At 37.5% G+C, this 15,095-nt stretch overlaps 2 protein-coding genes across 2 annotated transcripts in view; one reads left to right on the forward strand and one right to left on the reverse strand.

Annotated features, from left to right (window-relative positions):
- LOC134805694 (protein unc-80 homolog) overlaps window positions 1-7,163 on the forward strand; it is a 61,502-nt gene extending 54,339 nt beyond the window's left edge. Inside the window, exons 67-69 of the mRNA XM_063778951.1 lie at window positions 3,930-4,090; window positions 4,560-4,684; window positions 6,786-7,163. Of these exons, the coding sequence (XP_063635021.1) occupies window positions 3,930-4,090; window positions 4,560-4,684; window positions 6,786-6,901 (402 nt within the window). The 3' untranslated portion in view covers window positions 6,902-7,163. The remainder of the gene's footprint in view (window positions 1-3,929; window positions 4,091-4,559; window positions 4,685-6,785) is intronic.
- A 3,250-nt stretch (window positions 7,164-10,413) lies between these two features.
- LOC134805705 (nucleoporin NDC1-like) lies at window positions 10,414-13,375 on the reverse strand. Its single transcript, XM_063778957.1, has one exon. The coding sequence runs from the start codon at window positions 13,277-13,279 to the stop codon at window positions 11,585-11,587; it is 1,695 nt and encodes a 564-aa protein (XP_063635027.1). The 5' UTR covers window positions 13,280-13,375; the 3' UTR covers window positions 10,414-11,584.
- Between the last annotated feature and the right edge of the window lie 1,720 nt (window positions 13,376-15,095).

Genomic DNA, 15,095 nt, shown 5'->3' on the forward strand with positions numbered 1-15,095 from the left:
ATCCGTTAATATTAAATTCGTTTACAAAAAAAAAACTGAATAAGTGCGAGTCGGACTCACCCATCAAGAACGGAACACTTTTTAATATTTGTTGTTATAGCGGCAACAGAAATACATCATGTGTGAAAATTTCAACTGTCTAGCTATCACGGTTCATGAGATACAGCCTGGTGACAGAGGGACAGTGGAGTAAACTGAAATAAAGGTTCCGTCACACCGGCGCGATTTCAGAGCCGGGCCTGAGCGTTTTATATGAAAAAGCGGCGCGCCCCGCTCACGCGCCGCACGCGAAACGCGCCTGTGTGACGGAGCCTGAAATGTCAAACCGGGCAAGTGCTCGCGCACGAAGGGTTCCATACTTTTTAGTATTTGTTGTTATAGCGGTAACAGAAATACATCATCTGTGAAAATTTCAACTGCCTAGGCCTATCACGGTTCATGAGATACAGCCTGGTGACAGACAGACAGACAGACAGACAGACGGACAATGAAGTAAAACTGAAATAAATGTCATATACCTACTAAGAAAAACCGGCCAAGTGCGAGTCGGAATCGCTAATAGGTTCCCGTTTTTTAGTTACCCTTCAGGTACGGAACCCTAGTATGAGTGTAATAGATTTGTAACCGGTCAGCAATGTGAGTCCCTTGGAGAAGCAGAGGTCTAGTCTAAACCCCCACTTACCATCGGCATTAACAGCCTTGTATTCTTGTTTGCCACCAACATGTCATATTAAAACATATTAATAAAAATTTACTCGGTCAACAATGTGAGTCCCTTGGAGAAGCAGAGGTCTAATCTAAACTCCCACTTACCATCGGCATTAACAGCCTTGTATTCTTGTTTGCCACCAACATGTCATATTAAAACATATTAATAAAAATTTACTCGGTCAGCAATGTGAGTCCCTTGGAGAAGCAGAGGTCTAGTCTAAACTCCCACTTACCATCGGCATTAACAGCCTTGTATGCTTGTTTGCCACCAACATGTCATATTAAAACATATTAATAAAAATTTACTCGGTCAGCAATGTGAGTCCCTTGGAGAAGCAGAGGTCTAGTCTAAACTCCCACTTACCATTGGCATTAACAGCCTTGTATGCTTGTTTGCCACCAACATGTCATATTAAAACATATTAATAAAAATTTACTCGGTCAGCAATGTGAGTCCCTTGGAGAAGCAGAGGTCTAGTCTAAACTCCCACTTACCATCGGCATTAACAGCCTTGTATGCTTGTTTGCCACCAACATGTCATATTAAAACATATTAATAAAAATTTACTCATTTCATCAGTCATATCCAGCCTAGCATTGCATTGGCCCCGCTTAAATATTTCTTTAATTTGTTTTTAGTATTTGTTGTTATAGTGGCAACAGAAATACATCATTTGTGAAAATTGAAACTGTCTAGTTAATCTAGTTATCACGGTTCATGAGATCTTGAGATACAGCCTGGTGACAGACAGACGGACAGCAGAGTCTTAATATTTAATAGGGTCCCGTTTTTACCCTATGGGTACGCAACCCTAAAAAGTGACCAAGGCCTCCAATGCCCTAGGCTGGAATCAAAGCAGCGTCCTCTGCTATTGCAGCAGGTGCCTGTGCCATTCTGCCACCGGGCCACCCACGGCGGCATAGGTCGAATTTTTCCAAGGATACTTATGCACTACTTACTGAAGGTTTATGGAGCCTCGCCATCCCTAAGCCTAAATTAAATATTTTCTGAAAATAATTTGTTTTGATCTAATAACATATTGGAGTCCTCGTAATAGGGGTCCCGTTTTTACCCTTTGGCTACAGAACCCTAAAAATCAACCTTGTTTTGGTACTATGTACTATGCTTCACTATGACTCTGAAATTTTAGCAGGAATTAATATTTTTTTTGTTGTCACCTGTCAAATTAGAATAGAATAGAATAGCCTTTATTGACCAAAAAATTAAATTTCAGCACATATTACATTTAAATAAATTCACATTTCATTTATATCAATTAGTTTCAATATTTTTTCCTTAGTAACTTTATTAAATAATTTTTATGTCATTGCTTTTTAATAATTATTTCAGTCTGCCTTCTTGGCATAGGCCTCCCCCAGCTCTCTCCACAGCTCTCTATCCCTTGCCGTCCCTATCCAATTAGGTCCCGCATGCTTCTTTATGTCATCCGACCACCTCATTATTGGTCTCCCTTCTCTCCTTTTTCCATCTCTAGGATACCATTCCGCTTCCTCTCTATCCCACTTATCTTTACCTTCCCTTGCCATATGTCCAGCCCAACCTGTTGCAGTCAAAAGTGTGAACTGGCCAAAGAACTTTTAACCGACAAAAACAGGCAAAACTGCTTTGACTGAGCATGTTGGTCAAAAGTAGTTTTACCTGAAAATCATACCTATTTCTGGCAGCAGTTTCGTTTTTAGGGCGTAGCAAAAAAAAAATAACCCTAACCTACCTATATCTGGGAACAGTTTAGTTTTTTGGGCGTAGCAAAAAAATAACCCTAACCTACCTATCTCTGCGAGTACTTTTGACTGATAGTAACAGTCACAACACAATTACTATTAACCAATGATTTTCAGGTATAACTACTTTTGACCAACATGCTCAGTCAAAAGCAGTTTTGCCTGTTTTTGTCGGTTAAAAGTTCTTTTGACCAGTTCACACTTTTGACTGCGACATATATACTATCTATATATCTTATTATATTTAATCTTATATTCAACTTACATTGACTCCGGAGATAACTTATTAGCTTTATGCAGTTGACTTTCCAATTCACCGATACACCTCAAATTTGATTCATAGTCTAAAGCACAGTTATTAAATATGTCCACAATACACTGTAGCTTTTTGCACTGTTTCACACTGGCAATGTACTTAATTAGAGTGTGTTACAGTCAGCTGGCACTTAACTCAAAGTTTCTTAGAACAACGTCATTTTCATCTCGCTCACTTATTAGTTTATCACAGCTGCTTCAAGGTTGCTTTCACTTGCATTTCCAGGTAGCTAGTAGTGCCTTGACATGTAAGAATATTTGGAATCATTCTGAAATATTAAAATACAACTGAGAGACCGATGTTTATACTAAACACAATACACCCATGGAACGCTTTGAAGTTCAAATCTCGTTACGTTACGATGGCGTTTGCACTTTGCACTATGTTCGGTGACTATTTTTTATTGTTAACACACCCAAATACACTATTTAACAGGTTTTTATCACGTCTGGAGTACCGGATAAAGTATTTTCGAATAACAGCCGTCGTTGACGTCTAGGCAGTGTTGCTATCGTCTTAAAAGCCGTAACAGACTATCGCACGTTCTGGCTTAAAAACAAATTTATGTAATAATTATACCGGTATACATATCCATATGAAACGAAACTTAATGCAAATAATAACCATTATACATACCGGAAAGTCATCAAATAAACAGTAATATTCGTCTTGCTTTTTATTAAAAAAAATACGACCAACCTAACTTGTAAGCATGTTTGCAGTTTCTAAACGCAACGCATAGCTGTCAAATGTCAACCAACAAATTGAGCCTTTAGTATTGTTTGTCGAATTTTTTTCACTTTTAAATGCAAAATACGCGACAATACGAATTTTGCGGATATATGTTGTCGATTCAAAAGTGTTATTTTTTTACGCTCTTTTGTTTGAGCATAATTTAATTTGTTTCTACCGTCAAAGCCGCTCGCGTTTATATATAAAGATAAAGATACGATGCTACCACCTACCACTTATTTTGGATACTAGGATTTTCGCTGCATGAAAACAGTGTTGGTTGCCTGGCAACATCATGCGTTGATTCGGCGACAGCATAAGTGGTCGCACTAAGTGATTGGCATTATTGCCGCAGTAGGATTGACATCTGTAAGCTTTTATAGGCTGCTTAAAGTACCTTGCAGTATATTCTGTGTGTTGTTCACAGCAGCAGAACTCACGCCTGGAGTCCGATGATTGCTCATCCCCGGGTCCCGAGAGCACGCCAGCGCGGCGCGCCTGGCCGCCGCTGTTGGCCCCTACCGCCATCAATACGGACACATCGTACGACAGTGAGATCTCGCAGACCTCCTCCACATCGGGATACAGGCGAGTTTACACCTTATTACGATAATGTTAGAGTCTAATTCACAATCTTAGACGTCGCTAGTGTCGCTACATATACCGGCAGCCATCAACACGGACGCGAGATCTCGCTGATCTCCAACTCTGGATGCAGCCGAGATTACATCTTAATATTATAATCTAATTCACAATATTGGCCACCCTCATTTGCGCTGTCATAAGTACGGATAGTGAGATTTCAATATAGAATGTAAAGAGTGTAGTACCGTCCACATTCGGTGTTGACCGCGGCTACTTGTCAGACCGCCATCAATCCACCTCAAAATGTCTACAGGCAAATTCTCACTTTACCGCCGTGACGATTGAGTGTATTTCATGTATTTATGGCAGGGTCAGTAAACATTTTTCTTTAAATTCAATTAAAATGAAAATGTGTTCTGCTAAAACGCCTAATTTTCCGGGTGTAAGTAACAGTGGTTTTTTGGTATGACAGAGAGAGCTACAGCCTGCAGGCGTCGATGACGGAGTCGCCGGGCGGCTCGGCGGCGGCGCGCGCGGCGCTGGCGTCGCCGGAGCCGCCGTCGCAGCGCACGGCCACGCCCGAGGCCAGCCCCGACGGTAAACACGCCTTCGTATGTATACCTCATACCCGCCGTCGTACTGCTGCACGCTGTCTCCTCCTTCCAAGCCAGACATGTATGGTGTATGGGTACGTCGAGACCGAGGTCACAAATTAAAAAAATGCCGCTTATTTAATGCGGGCATATCTTCTCTGCCATAATTATAGCATTCGGTTTCATGCGCCGGCCGTTATGCATCACATTGCAGAGTGAATGTTAAAAGTATTTACTATTTAATAATTAAATAATTTTAAAAGTATTTAAGCTGCTAACGCACCAAGTAATGCCTTGTTACCTACTGTGTTTATGTCACTGATGACAATGTCGGTATCAAGATGCATTTAAACGTCGGTGTCGGTATCGTTTCGTTTTTCTAAGTTCAAGTTCGCCATAGATTTACTATGGCGCACTTGATCTGAAAAAAGCGGACAGGCGATACCTGCAGGTTATTATTTTGACGATGTATTTTTAGGATAACTGCGCCATAGACGGAATAAGAATACGCACAAAATGGTGCAAATCAGTGTACCAATAATATATTACAGTGGCACCTTTTTGAAGTTCTTTGTATTTCCATCTCTATTATGATTATGACTATTGCCTAAACAGATCTGGAGAAAATAGCAGACCTGTAGTACAAGCGTTACCTCACATTTTCTATCTTTTAATTTTTTTACACACATACATATTTGGTCTCTACCTATCTATTTATTGCTATTTATAATGTTTCGCATTTCTTACTTTCTGTCACATTATTTCTAGTTGAAATTTTATAAACTGACCGTTTAGCACTTGAGAGCTTATCTTGTGAACAATGACATTGTTCTCTGTTGTTTAAGGCTATTACCGCTAATAACAAATAATAGCAAGTAACAAAAATCTTCTCTAAGTCACAAGGTTGAAATCGCAATAGCATAGCACATTCAACAATGACACATTTCATTTATTTATTGCAATCATGTTCTTTACATACAGATGTTAAATAAATTGGACATTGAAAGCTATTGCAATTTGCAATTTCAACTTTGTGACTTAGATAATATGGCAGCGTATACAAATATGTATGCATTTTTTGTTATTATTTATTAGCCTTAAACAAAAGAGAACAATGTCATTGTTCACAAGATAAGCTCTTAAGTGCTAAACGGTCACTTTATAAAATTTCAACTATACCTGCAATTTGACTCTTGTGTGCATGGGATGTTAAATTTGTTATTTTTTTGGTCTAAGACGCATATTACTAAACTAGGTTAGATGATCGGTATCTGATGTCACAGCCCACTTATTGTATATTCATCAAATCATCATAATCTTCCTCGCGTTATCCGGGCATTTTGCCACGGCTCATGGGAGCCTGGGATCCGCTTAGTGGCGGTAGTTATTATAGTAGTGGAAGTCCCAAGAATTGGCGTAAGCACTAATAATTTTTACGAAAGCGACTGCCATCTGACCTTCCAACCCAGAGGGTACTTATACTAGACCTTATTGGGATTAGTCCGGTTTCCTCACGGTGTTTTCCTTCACCGAAAAGCGACTGGTAAATATCAAATGATATTTCGTACATAAGTTCCGAAAAAATCATTGCTACGAGCCGGGGTTAGAACCCGCGACCTCCGGATTGAAAGTCGCACGGTCTTATACTCATTTATTTTAAATCTTTTGTCAAGGCAATGTGGGAATGGGAACGCGAACGTAAACACAGTTATTTTTATGACTCTTTTTCTTTTCTTCCTGTTTACTGTTAGATTTGGTACTTACTTACAGTTCGTTTTTTTTAGCATTAGAAAGAACTTGTAAGAAGGTAAGCGATCTTGACATGTCTTTTAATTGAAAAACGCTTTAAAAATCAATAACTATTACTTATGAAAGCAGAAGAATATAAAAGATCGTATTAGATTCATAATTGTTACATATTTGCCGTAACTTATTTTCAAAATGTGTTTTTCAATTAAAAGACACATCAAGATTGTTTACCTTATTTCTAATGCTAAAAAAAACGAACTATAATTTCGAAAACAATTATAGGTATTATTGGAACACAGTTGCAATTCAGCCAAATTTTATTTTTGAAATAAATTTAAATATGAATAATTTCCCAGCATCTATAAGCGAGTCGGGCACGTCATCCGCCGAGCGCACGGCGCTGCTGGGCGCCGCCAGCCAGCGCTCGCTCCTGCTCAGCAGCGAGCTGCGCGACGAGGACACGCTGCTGTAATCACCGCGCCTACAGTCTGGAGTTCCGGAGAGCCGACCACGCAGCGAAAACGCAGCAAGCGAAGTTTGCGACAAAGTGAACCGGCGGCCACGTGTCGTTTCGAAGATTCTTAGGTCTTTCGCCAGCAGATGGCGTCTTTTTAAGACTTCGATAACTTAGGAAACGCTTTAATTTAACCCTTCTTTTCATGGCGATGGAAATTTCCATCATCACTTGGCATTTACAAAGAACGAATCTGGAATGAGGTTACCGGACTACTTCGCCAAGTTAATTAGGTCTTCAAATAAAAACATTACTAAACTACGTTTAGGTATTTGAATGAGACATAAGATTCGTATGTAAGGAAATAAGACGAAGGCGAAATGGTCTAAGATCCCACATATATGGTCGACCTTCACCAATTTGTCTGACGGCTGAAACTATGAAAATATGAAAGTAAATATGTTCCAGGACATAAATAAATAGGGTTGCCTAAAGAAATATGGTCAAGGCTATTTTAAAAAAAAAATTTTCGGCAAATTTCACCGATTTGTCTGACGATCGAAATAAGTTTCAATGGAAAGTATACAACTTGTATAACATAAATCATCTAGGTTGCCTATCTTTTTCCGGTCACTATTATGTGGTTGCCGTGTTTAAAGAGGTGATTTTATATCGATAATTGTACTCATCTGTCTGACGCTCGAATTATACATCAAAATGATGGTAATTTTATTGCAAATACAATGGCATAGGGTTGCCTGCGAAAATCCGGTCACAAATGAGGGTTGCCAGGCTTTTAATTAAAATAAGAAGGGAAGACTTTTAGCGATAACTCATAAACGGCTGAACTGATCAAGTTTGTTTTAATTTTATTTGATTGAGTTTTTTAAGCACTATTTTCATGATTTTTTTTTTCATATTATTTGGACAGATGTTTCAAAAGTTGGAAGGAAAAACCTTTGTTTTTCTTTCTAAACGATTATTTCCGAAATGATTCACTTTATCAAGAAATGTTGTTTAAAGACCCCTATTCATTTTGAAAGGCCTATCCAACGACACCCCACACTATGAGGTTGAAAAGATAAAAAAAATTGTCACACACATTTTGTTTCTTTCAAAGCGATTATTTCCGAAAATATTCACTTTATCAAAACATTTTCTTCTACAACCCCTATTCATTTTGAAAGTCCTTTCCAACAACATGCCACACCATAGGGTTGACACGAAAAAAAAAATTCTCACATACATTTTGTTTCTTTCGAGGCGACTATTTCCTAAAATATTCACTTTATCAAAAATGTTTTTTTGAAGAACCCTATTTATTTTAAAATTCATATCAAATGACATCTTACAACATAGGTATCTAACGAAAAAAAAATAATGTATGTGACCATTTTTTTCGCTTCAACCCTATAATGTGATATGTCGTTGGATAGATCTTTTGAAATAAATACGGTTTTTTAGAAAACATTTTTTGATGAAGTGAATATTTTAGGAAATAATCGCCTCGAAAGAAACAAAATGTATGTGAGGATTTTTTTTTTCGTGGCAACCCTATGGTGTGGGATATAGTTGGAAAGGTCTTTCAAAATGAATAGGGGCTTTAGAAGAATATTTTTTGTACAAGTGAATATTTTCGGAAATAATCGCCTAGAAAAAAACAAAATGTGTGTGACAATTTTTTTATCGTTCTAACCTTATAGTGTGGGGTGTTGTTGGATAGGTCTTTCAAAATAAATAGGGGTCTTAAAACAACATTTTTTGATAAAGTGAATATTTTAGGAAATAATCGCCTCGAAAGAAACAAAATGTACGTGAGGATTTTTTTTCGTGTCAACCCTATGGTGCGGGATGTTGTTGGAAAGGTCTTTCAAAATGAATAGGGGTTTTAGAAGAACATTTTTTGATAAAGTGAATATTTTCGGAAATAATCGCTTTGAAAGAAACAAAATGTGTGTGACAATTTTTTTATCTTTTCAACCTCATAGTGTGGGGTATTGTTGGATAGGCCTTTCAAAATGAATAGGGGTCTTTAAACAACATTTCTTGATAAAGTGAATCATTTCGGAAATAATCGTTTAAAAAGAAAAAAAACAAGTTTTCCCTTCTAACTTTTGAAAAATCGGTCCAAAAAATATGAAAAAATCATGAAAATAGTGCTTAAAAAACTCAATCAATTAAAATTCAAACAAACTTGATCAGTTCAGCCGTTTATGAGTTATTGCTAAAAGTCTTCCCTTCTTATTTTAATTAAAAGCCTGGCAACCCTCATTTGTGACCGGATTTTCGCAGGCAACCCTATACCTGTTTGAGCGTAGTGATGCATTTGCACCACGCATAAACTTTCACAAGTTTCTGTGGCGCATCTTAGTTTTAAGTTCTTTGTATTGTTTTTGTGATGTGAAAAAAAAAAAAAAAACATTGTATTTGCAATAAAATTACCATCATTTTGATGTATAATTCAAGCGTCAGACAGATGAGTGCAATTATCGATATAAAATCACCTCTTTAAACACGGCAACCACATAATAGTGACCAGAAAAAGATAGGCAACCTAGATGATTTATGTTGTACAAGTTGTATACTTTCCATTGAGACTCATTTCGATCGTCAGACAAATCGATGAAATTTGCCGAAAAAAATTTTTTTTCAAAAATTTATTAAAAATAGCCTTGACCATATTTCTTTAGGCAACCCTATTTATTTATGTTCTGGAACATATTTTCTTTCATATTTTCATAGTTTCATCCGTCAGACAGATTGGTGAAGGTCGGCTATATGGGGGATCTCCTACTAAAATGTACCTAATGAAAATATAATTCGTGTGTAATAACGACACTGCCGACTATCACAATGTTTCTTCAACTGTAAGATCTAGAATAAAATTATTAAATATACCTACAGCATACACATGACGCCAAGAACATGAATTTATAATATAACGATTATTAAGTATTAAATAAATAAAATATGATAGTGCTTATTATGCGATAAATACTATTAAAGGCTTGGCCACATACAGAGCGCGACGCAGCGCCGCGTCCACGCCGCGCGACCGCGGCACATGCTAACAGGTTACCGACGTCAAACAGACTGCGTCCCGCCGGTATCACGCCCCGCTTCTGTCGCGCCCCGCGCCGCGCGGCCCATTGCGTCCGCGCGGCGCGTGCGCAGCGCTGCGCCGAGCGAACGCGGCGGCCCGCCGCGTCGCGCAAGGTCACGTCAGTAGGATCGGACGTAGGCAGCGAGCGGTGCGCCGCGTTCCCGCGCGGCCGCGCCGCGTTCACGCGCGCCTTGAGGGCGTGTTGAGAGCGTGAGGCCGGCGCGATCGGCGCGCGCCCTGTTTGACCAGGCTTCGCGTCGGCATCACGCGGCGCGGACGCGGCGCTGCGTCGCGCTCTGTGTGTGGCCAAGCCTTAAAGGTAATTTTGAGAGGGGAAACAAAGGTAAAATAATTGAGCTGAGCATGACTTTACTGCTATAAATAATCATTCAAGTTGTAATAACAAATATTGTACATTTATGTTAATCTAGATTTGTCATTGTATTTATTTGAAAGGGGTAAACATGACTTGTCTCTAAATAAAAATAGGTGGATATGAGGTGGATAGTTGCTGACAATAGACTGGGATGCCAATTTTGTCGAGCACTTAACTAACGTAATTTTAATGTCTCTGCCTAAGTGATTCATGGGCATCTGGAGGAGTGCAAAGGCAGTTCCTGCACAGTGAGTATGTGCAGAAACTGCAGAACAAAAATCTAAAAACAAATGCACCCTTCTGTTATTCCGGCCAGCAGACATAAAATTATTATATAAAGATTAATTTTGATGAATATACAGACTTTTATGTAAGTCTTAATAGTATTTAAAGATTTTTAACTACCAACTCAATGAGAACATGTTCATCGAGTTTATGAGGATTTACGAAAATAGGATAGTGTAAGCATAGCAGAAAGTAACAAAAGCACAAATTTGTTAAATAATTTAATTATTCATGCTAGCCTTACATCAAACACTTACATTTCTATTTTAAACTAATATTCTCAAGGAAATTGTCTAATCCAAAGATAAATTAAAGTTATAAATGTGAACTAGTTAAACATACTGATTAGAATATTAGCCTTAGAAACAGCTGATTCAACTAGAAATTCATAAATATCACATAAAAATAAAGTGTTTGAATCTCCATTTGATGATACCAAAACCTAAGTTAAGCTCAATAATTAATGACACATGAGTTTCATTGACTGTTTGACAAGTCTGTGATCGAAGCAAAGAAATACAACTGTTATAAGTACTAACATATAAACAACATCTAATTTTTAACTACCTGAGTGAATTAATATATGTTGTAGATATATTATGTTTGATAATAATGATCTGTTGTTTATTGGTGTTGTAGAAGTTTTAATAAAAAATATGTTCATAACACAATCTTTTTTTATTAACTATCTTGAATTTATTTGAGATGTTACTTGAAGGGTACAAATAACTAAATGTATGTCCCTCCCCCTGGGCAAGCCCTGGGTAGGAGAAATACTATGTAATATCAACTATTGGCTGGTGACACTCTTGCTAGACAGTATTTCTGAGTTTCAGTACATTACACAAATAGTTAATTGCCACATACTTAACTAAAAAACATAGCTAATTCTAAACATTAATCTTTAACAGTAAAAGGATAAAATATTCTACAACAGTCAGGGTTCTTTACACAATAAGAATGGTTGAACAGCAATTTGTACATCAGGATCTATAGGTATTTCATAGAAATACTTAGAAAAAGTGATAACTATTTTATATATACTCCTTTTAACTGAAGTCATGAGAGCAGACTTCATTTTGATAGCAAACACATCATTCAGAATGTGTTTCTTTGGCACCAGTCCTAGCTTAGTTAACTTGTCTAAATTGCTCTTGAGATTTATTAAAGCTGTAATCACAATTGGCAAGTCATTCTGCACCACACCATACTTATCTTCCTTTAAGGATGTGGCCACAATGAATGCCAGCCCCTCGCATGTCCACATCACTGGCTGAGCCTGCATTAGCAGGAATTTGAGTTTGGTGTCTGTGAGCTCCCCAAAGAAGTAACTGATTCCTGGCTTCTGGCAGATCCTCTGTAGCAAACCATTGAACTCTTCTTTAAGAGCTTTTGCAAATGTCATTTCATTAACTTTATTTTTATTAAGATTATAATTATAATCTTTTGGCATATCAGGAGTTTGTGCCAAGTTTCTTAAATTTCCAGAATAAAGTGGTCCTGAAGGGGGTGTGATGTTCATATTCTTTTGTGAGTTGCCAACCTCCGTAGGTTTCACATCACTATTAATATTTTCCAATTCCTTTGTATAGCTATTAATTATGTTTAAAGAAGTTTCTAAGATATGATTCCAATTTCTTGGATGGCCTCCTGGCTGTGACAGTGTAAAGAGCTGCATTCTTCTTGTAGAGTCCATCTGAGACACTACCTTCAAGTCTTGAGCCCCTAAATATCCAGTAAATTGTGTTCTCTGAGCTAAGGCAGCATACAGGGTCAGACCAGTTTCTGATTCAATTTGAAACTTCATTGGTTCTGTCAACACTATGTTAAAGATGGTTCTAATGGTATACACTGAGATGAAAAACAAACTGGTGTAGAACCAGAGTCCAATCCAAATGCAAGATCTTATCAAATTGAATATATTATCCAATGGAGCATCTTCCAAGTACAGGCTGTAGACATCAGAAACAACACTCCGGGGCTTGTGGCCCCACAAGTAATAAAACAAGCAGAAATACACAACAGGCATTACAGAATTTTTAAAACCCATAGACAATATTCTTCCAATAGCTTGTTTTAACTGTTGGAATTTATTTTGATACACATGTGGAAACATTAGCATGGGTGTACTGAAAATGTGTGCATTTAAGAAATAATACAGACCCATCCACATCCCCCCAAACTGTAAAAACAGACTTTGCTCCATGAGACATTGGCCATCATAATGTTCACATTTTTTTTTCAGAACATTAAAGTTGCTTTTAGCAAGAGATGAATACAGGCTCATTGTAAAGTAACCGCTTAATGCATACAAAATGCTGAATATGACATTTTGGGTTGTGAACAAATTCAGAAACATTGAAAACCTGGTGAAGTACTTAGGCAAAGGAACCATGTAGTAGCTGCCATAAATGTATGCTTGAAAAAACGAAACCAATCCAAGCAGCGCAATATTCAGGCTCATTTTCCATCCAAATATGTCATTGAAGGTCGATGTGAACCAAGAAAGTGGATGTAGAATATCCACCTGAATAAAAAACACCAACACAACAGCCAGAAATATTTGGAGTCCGAGATTCCATAGCACTGCTGTTACCAGTCTTTTGGAGAAAATTTCACTTTTAGACTCCATACCGGCACTCGTACTAGGTTATTTTGACAAATGTTCAATTTTCATAGAATCCAAACATATAGTTTTATCGTCAAATATTTGGCGATCAATAAAATCATCACTAGTTTCAGAAACCGTAGTATTTTATGCGTTTTAAAGTTTATTATACGTTTATGCTAACGAATAACAAAAGTAAAGTAAAATCAACGGCCGCAACGCTAGAACAGATTGATTGACAGCGTTTCAAAAAACATCAAACAATATTTAGGGTGTGTTCAGATGTCATCATCTGTTAAATCCTAAATATACATTTTAGGCGAAATGAAACCATTCTATTTTAAAAATACAAATAGTATGACAAATCCTTTTGTATCAACAATGAAAATATTATTTTATAACTAATATGTTCATGCAAAAATTTGATAAATTCTGAACATGGCTCCGCAAATTTATGTAACTTCGGCTAATAATAAAACGCTCCTCTAAATGTACAGTATCTACGCTATTTGGGTATTATTTAAAAACATTGACGCTATGAGCTGTTAACATTTATAAATAACAATATTTTTCTTTTCACTTCTTAAATATCGACCAAATTATTGTGAATTAAATCACAGATTAATAAATAGTTACTACGTAACAGATACTTCATTCCCAAACAAAAGCGAAAATACCTACGCTATAATAGCCTACAAAACCTTAATAATAATACCTGCTGCTCAGGACAAGAAGAAATGTACCATAAGTACGCGCACAAAGAATCGAGACTGTGTTGCCCGCCGTGCGAGTCACGTGCCAACGCGTCATCGTAAGAATGCGCTAGGGTTGTAGGTACCTCCCTGTGATGATTATTGTAATAAAACGAATGTCGCGAATCAACCATATTTTTTATTAGTCAATCAAATATGTTTTAGTTTTATATAATGATTTATAATTTTTTCCCTTCTCGGAATTCTCTGTTATTAAATTTTACAGTTGAAAATATCCTAAATCGCGTAAATAATTTTAATAAATACTCAGGAGCAAAGCAACGGAAAATCAACGGTTTTTAAAAGTTGTAATACGGTGCTACCAGGCCGATTAATTATTACGTCGTCAAAATTATTTAAAAATACTTTTTCTAACCCTTCAATATAATTATTAAACGTTTCAGGTGGGACCTTTAGCCCGCCATAAAAAGATGAATTTTTATTATAGGCTTTTTTCCTTTGTTTTTTGACTTTTACACCCATTTACTGCACAATAATTACGTGGTTTCGGCATTTCGAAGCGTAAGCGCGGGAAACGTGCGGTGCGAGCGCTCAGGCGGGCGATCGGCGGCCCTCTGTCGGTTGTATCGTCGACGATACGCCGAGCGGTAGGCATATAGCGCGTGGCCTTGAGCGTGTGAAGGAGGCCTGTGGCCTATTTTATAAAGCTACAAGTTACAATTTACAAGCGGAAGTCTCGTTCTAACACATAGGGTTAGAAAGAGACTTCCGCTTGTAAATTGTAACTTGTAGCTTTATAAAATAGGCCACTGACACAGATTAATAAATAGTTACTACGTAACAGATACTTCATTCCCAAACAAAAGCGAAAATACCTACGCTATAATAGCCTACAAAACCTTAATAATAATACCTGCTGCTCAGGACAAGAAGAAATGTACCATAAGTACGCGCACAAAGAATCGAGACTGTGTTGCCCGCCGTGCGAGTCACGTGCCAACGCGTCATCGTAAGAATGCGCTAGGGTTGTAGGTACCTCCCTGTGATGATTATTGTAATAAAACGAATGTCGCGAATCAACCATATTTTTTATTAGTCAATCAAATATGTTTTAGTTTTATATAATG

The sequence above is a fragment of the Cydia splendana genome, chromosome 2, assembly GCF_910591565.1.
Source record: "Cydia splendana chromosome 2, ilCydSple1.2, whole genome shotgun sequence".
NCBI classification, from domain to species: Eukaryota; Metazoa; Arthropoda; class Insecta; order Lepidoptera; family Tortricidae; genus Cydia; species Cydia splendana.

What these genes read in the sequence shown, in the direction of transcription:
- LOC134805705 (XM_063778957.1), bottom strand. Translation starts at nt 13,279, where the DNA reads ATGGAGTCTAAAAGTGAAATTTTCTCCAAAAGACTGGTAACAGCAGTG.